This window comes from Manacus vitellinus, unplaced genomic scaffold (genome assembly GCF_001715985.3).
Source record: "Manacus vitellinus isolate BGI_N305 unplaced genomic scaffold, ASM171598v3 scaffold_62_pilon, whole genome shotgun sequence".
Taxonomy (NCBI): Eukaryota; Metazoa; Chordata; class Aves; order Passeriformes; family Pipridae; genus Manacus; species Manacus vitellinus.
In genome coordinates, this window is record NW_021940704.1 from 1,628,772 (window position 1) to 1,634,776 (window position 6,005).

Consider the following 6,005-nt stretch of genomic DNA (forward strand, 5'->3'; position numbering starts at 1 on the left):
TGGAGTAAATTACGTAACATTTGGAAATAACAAGTGAACTTGTAAAAATCACAGAACTAGAAAAGCTCTTTTGTTACTAAATCTATTTTGAGGAGATAATTGAATTTCCTTTATTTCCCTGAGAACTTGTCTTAGCGTTATGCCATGTCCAGACCACATCCTGCCAAGGCCACAAAAGCTCCCATCTGTGCTGTGGTGGATGGGCAGGGCTGTGGCAGCCTCAGCACCCCAACTTCTGCTCACAGGCACCTTCCACCCACTCAGGACCACACTTGCACACAGACACAAAGGAAAACGTGAGAGTCCACCCCAGAGTCTGGTGTGGTATGTTTGAAGAGTTCCAATAGTTCCAATTTGAAGAAAAGGAGGGGTCATTTAAAGCCTGGGCTTTACTCTTTGCTGGGAGTGAAGCACATCAGCACATTTGCTTCCCATGGTAGCAAAACTAAGGTGTTTGCACCATGACGACTCTCTCATTGACCCCAAAATCACCCATAGCCAACAGTGTCTTTCAGCAGTAAATGTATTAGCCATTATTCTGGCTGTAAATGGTAAAGTCTTCTCCTCATCTTTATCAGGAGACTCAGTGCAGTACACAAAACCGTGGCCATAAGTTGTCCAGAGTGGACAGAATGGATTTGAGAAGAAATTTGAAGTTCTTAAAATAGCCTATGAGTCTTGCTTGGAGATAAACCTGAAAGGAAATACATCTACTGTAGCACATCACTGCTGAGCACACTAATCTATCATGTGCTCTGCAGCAGCCTTTGGAGGGAGGAGGTTCATGTTCCCGGCTCTCACACACTCCACATGTAAACAGAGTAATCTCCTCGTCTCCTGAGACACCCCTCACACTGCAGTGAGGGAGCTGTGTTGTTATAGTTACTGGCTATGACTTACCCCTGCCATTCTCATGGCATTTTCAGTAAATGGTGCTTAAACAGCAGTCTAGCAGAGGTTTGTGGAATAATGATTCATAAAAATTCTCTGAATAACAGATCCAGGCACCTCTGCCATCCAACCTCTTCATCCCTTTCTCCCTGTCCCTCACGTCATCAATGAGACCCTGATTCTCTTACATAAGGAGCACAACAAAGATCACTTCTTATATTTGAAAGGTTTTTTACTTCTGCTCCCTGAAAAGGTCATCACATGGGGAAAAGCAGAACTCTTCCCCTCAGGGGAAGAGACAGGTATGGAGCATCCAGGACATTTCAGCTTGCAGAGACTGTGGCTGGTGAGAGAACCCACAGCTTTGCAGGTCAAAGGGCCATGGTTTTTGACCTCATTTTGGGCATATCTTTTGCAAACTAGATACAGTCACGGTGACCCCACATGAGGCTGGAATAACACAACCTGTAACACTTTCCCATCAGGACTGTGGTACCAAGGATAAGGCTGTGGGAGTGAGAGAAGACACACAGCCATGAAATGGATTATGCTGAATGATGCTACTCAGCTGCTTTCGAGATGCAAAGACAACAATCACCTGAGCTGATGTGAACAGACTCAAATAGCTCTTCGTGCCTGGCAGTCAGAGAAACCAGACTTTGGGAGAGAGGCAAATAACAGCTCAGAAGCAGACAGCAGGAGAATGGAATGAACAGGTTTTTGCAGACACCAGACTCAGATGAATGAACATTTAAGACAGAGTAATTAGAAGATGCTGCTTCTGCACCTTTGCAGCAAAGACAACCAGCCCCTGATGGGAAACGAGCTGTCACATGTGGTCCGAGAAGCTGCTTTCACTCAGGTTTGTTTGGTGAGACTGAACCCTGTGTACATTTAATGAATAGATTATACTAAACCTGATATATAAGAAGTGCTGTGACACCATCTTACAAATTTCTCAGCCAGACAGAAACCCTTCCACCAAGTGTGAATTTTTGTTACTACTCAACAAAATCCCCATGTTTAGAACATGTAAGTAGCTGATGAGAACAAAGCTGTGCTACTCTGATTTATCAGGTGCTTTTTGTGAAAGTAGTTAGGCATGGGATTCCTAAAGGACTTTATGAGAAAGGGTCCAGCGAAGATAATTAATGAATGCATATTGATACTGCTGTGGAATTAGCATCAGGAACTTGTGTCCCTATACTAGCTTTGTGATTTGACAAGCTAACCAACTTTTTCCCAACTTCACTTAACTAAGCACTTCTCTCTAATGTTATACCACTATACATGAAATAAATGTTAATTACCATCATTGCATGAACGATCAGTGAAACTGCTGAAATGGAAGTCCAGTCCTGCAGCCCCCTACCACCAAACACTTCCTGCAGTCTACAGAAGAGCCTGAAACCCAGCCAGGGAAGTCAATCCTAGTTTGTACATGGAATCTTGCATCAAGCCAGTACTAGTTTAAAATATATCGATGAAATCTGGACTTGTAACGAACCTTGTAAATAAAGCTGAAACTGGCACTGCATCTCTTTCTCCCCCACATGTGTTCTCCTCCAAGTTGTAAACCCTGCAGCAGATACAATCCTAGCTACAGAAGGAGAGCTGCACGCTGGCACAGAGATAACAAAAAATTAAACAGACCTACCATGAAATGGATCACTGAACTAGAGACACTGGAGCTGAATTTCAGCTGCAATAAATCAACCTTATTTCGTGGACCTTTATCTCTTCCCAGTTAACCCAGCAAGGCTATGAATTTGAGTGAACACAAGTTTTGCTATGCAAGAGATGTCACAGAAATCCACAGGAATCCTATCGCTTGCTTTCCATGATATTTCAGGAGAAACTTGTCGTTAACCTGCAATAATTACTGGCAGTTCCTCATTGCCACTGAAAAAAACTTCTGCTTTCTGTTGAGGTGTAGGATGCTCGAATTGCTAGAAGACTAAGTTAAAAATGGCTCATTCTCCATGTGTGGTCCATATTTTGCTACTTATATTTTGTCGGACTAAAACCCAGTACTATCATTTCAATTTCTGGGTCTGATAGAAGAGATTAGTTTTTAAATCACACATTAGAATCACATTGCTACAGCATGCAGAATGCTGCTTTTCTAAATGTTAAGCTGAGCACTCTTGAATGCTGTCAGGGTTGATCCTTATTGTTTGCTTTGGCTACACAAAATGACTATTGAAAAACTATGTACTAAGGGGCCTATCCATTGAAAATGTTTTCTTCTATGATTGACTGGCATTAATAATTTTCTTCCTTCACACACAGGGGGATGTGTTGCCTACAAAAGGAGACTCGATATATAAGGATTACCCAAGTTTTGGATGTTCCTTTCTAAAGCAGTGAATATGCAAAAAATTGTCAGTGGTCAGTAAGGTACTTAACTTATTCCAATTATTGGCAGGAATATTTACAAACGACAAGAAGAAAACCAGAAAACACAGCTGGGGTAGTGTGATATGTCACACTTGAAGTGACAGGATTTTCACAAAGATCCTTATGTCACTTAGGAATGGCTTTGTAGCTAAGGATCCTCCCTACAAGTCACAGTTGTTCATTGCTCAGCTATACAGCAGCTTAGCTCTTGCTATAACGTTATGTTCTGCCTCAGAATTTCTTCCCTAGAGCTCCCTGGAGAGGGAGACCAAGATGCTATGTCTGCACTACAGCAAAGGACAGAAACCTAGCAGACTTTTGCTTGCTTTTAGTCATTTATAAGCATGTGTGCTTTCAGAATTTACTTATGAAAAGCAATTCCACTTAATATCAGTACAACAGCATGGCAATAGTTCACATTTACGGATTGTAATGTAATTTCAGAAAGCCACAAATTCCTTTAGAAAGTACTCATCTATAAATCAACCTGTAAACCAGTATGTCCACAAACACTGTAGGGCTGGAAAGAACACTGAGTGAAACAGAAAATGCTGAGTGTTTAAGTCACACAGAAAATGTTTGTTCAGACTGGAAAATACGCATCCAAACCGGACTGCACACGTCTGCTCTGGGCACTTAAAGCAACGGACCTGCACCAAGGGCTGCGCTTTACGAGTGCTGCACTGCACCTCTCTGTGCAGGATAATAGCTTAAAACTGAACAGGAACACCAAACTAACCTGCTTTTCCCCGCTTGGCTTCCTGTAGTTCAGCAGCAGCTCCACAGCTCCCACCACCTCCTTGCGTATCGCGTAGAGCAGCGCGTCGCCCACGTACACGCTGTGGCTCAGCAGCAGCTCCATGATCTCCAGGTTTTCATTCTCTATGGCTATTAAAAGGGCACTGCGACCGAGAGGATCCATACAGTTGATGTTGATGTTGTAGTAGATCTCTGCCTCTTGCAGGGCATGTTTCACGCTGGCGTAGTCCCCCTTCTCCACAGCACTGAGGTAGGCTTTCTCCTCCGCCGACAGCTCTGCCTCTGCCCGCACGATCTGTAGCGGGATCCGGTCTCTGTATGGTGAGTAATTTACCTTTTTGTAGTATAGCTGGGCCATTGTTCATAGTGACTGGGCAACCTGTGCGGGAGAAGAACCGCATATAAGTGACAAAACAGACACAGAGGGGACAAACTTCCAAAGGTCCATCACAGTAAAAGCTTCTGATCCCTTTTTAAGACGTTTTATTCTCAACATGGTGACCACAACACCCCCTGAGCAACCCCACATTAAAGGGCTTTCTGAAAGCATAAAGGTGACACCACTGCTCAGGAGAGGAATGTGGAATGACAGACGCTCACTGTATTTTTTAATCTCACTTAAACACTATGCCATTGATTTCTTTTATCTGGTCGGAAGCACGATCTTGTTTATGGATAACCTATCACATGTGCAAATAGGTGGATTTCTCATCTTTGCTTTATTTCCCACTCAATATTTTTTTCAGTTCCTCCTTTTTCACTGATGGTGCAGGTCCTCAGCATCTCTGAACTGTCAGTGATAGAAGATGCTGGTTTACGCCCTCCTATTTACAGTAATAGATTCATTTTGAATATTTTTGCTGCTTCTTCTCTGCTTCCATCTCTTAAAATAGGTCTTTATTTTTCCTTAATGTTTACTCTTTGACTAGGTCGCAGTTTTATTTTTAAAGCTTGAATGTTTTTAAACATATTTTCTCACTCTCCTCATTTATAAATAGGACCTAAAGACAGGCTGATGTAGAAAGCCCCCACCCTTGCTCTCCAAAGGCTGTGATGTTGTTTTTAGGTCTAGGAAAACAAGAAGTAAATTGTGCCCTGGAACAAGTGCAGCAAACTGAATGAATTATGGTTCCTTAAGAGCCTAACAGGTGACTGGAGTAATAGGAAACATGGGCTCGACAGGTATTCACAGGTAAGGAAAAAAGGAACTGGGCTTGTCTACCTCTGTTGGGCACTGATAAACGACACCAAGTCAGGACCAGGGGACACCAGCAGCTGTAACTAATTGGACTGCTTGTTCTATCTCCTTGCACAAAGCTCAGTGGCTTCCTGCAGCAAATTAGCCAGAGTTTTGTTCCATTTGAGTGCCCTACCCAGGGAAAAAGGGAGGTTCCTGTGGTTCTGATGGGGAATTGGGAGCGCAAGGCCATGGGTTCTCGTTTCCATCCCCTCCTGCTGTAGGGAAGTCGTGTTCCACAGAGCACATACATTTGCATTTTGCCTTCAGCTCCAGAGTAATGGGCCTGGTAGGGTGGGAGTGGGTGGATCTGAGCTCCAGCCCAGCTGACACTGCAAAAGAGTGGGTGGCTGTAGCACACAGCAAAGCTGCATCTGCGAACTTCCTGGGGAGCCAGAGATCTGTAACAGCCAGTTTGGCATCTCAGAAAATGTGCTCACTCAGTATCCCAGTTTCCTACAAGTGCAAGAAAAGTTTGTTTGTTACATATCCAGAGTTACTCCCATATTGCTCACACATAGGGAATCATAGAATCCAACGTTTCAATCTCAAGACACACACAAAGGCATTTGAGGCAGAAGGACTATAATCTGAATAGAAACTATAAATATATTGGCTTATTTTCTATGGAAACATTATGCCACTAAAGCTTTTAGAACTAAGGAACAATCGCAGTGACTCAGAAGCTTCAAGTTTCAATAACCAATGACTCTGATTT

General features: G+C 43.1%; 1 protein-coding gene across 1 annotated transcript in view; it reads right to left on the reverse strand.

The window, feature by feature from the left end:
- The window catches only part of TRPC5 (transient receptor potential cation channel subfamily C member 5), a 65,154-nt gene extending 60,746 nt beyond the window's left edge, over positions 1–4,408 (reverse strand). The window contains exon 1 of the mRNA XM_008931817.4: positions 4,031–4,408. Coding sequence (XP_008930065.2) covers positions 4,031–4,408 — 378 coding nt within the window. The remainder of the gene's footprint in view (positions 1–4,030) is intronic.
- Positions 4,409–6,005: the final 1,597 nt, after the last annotated feature.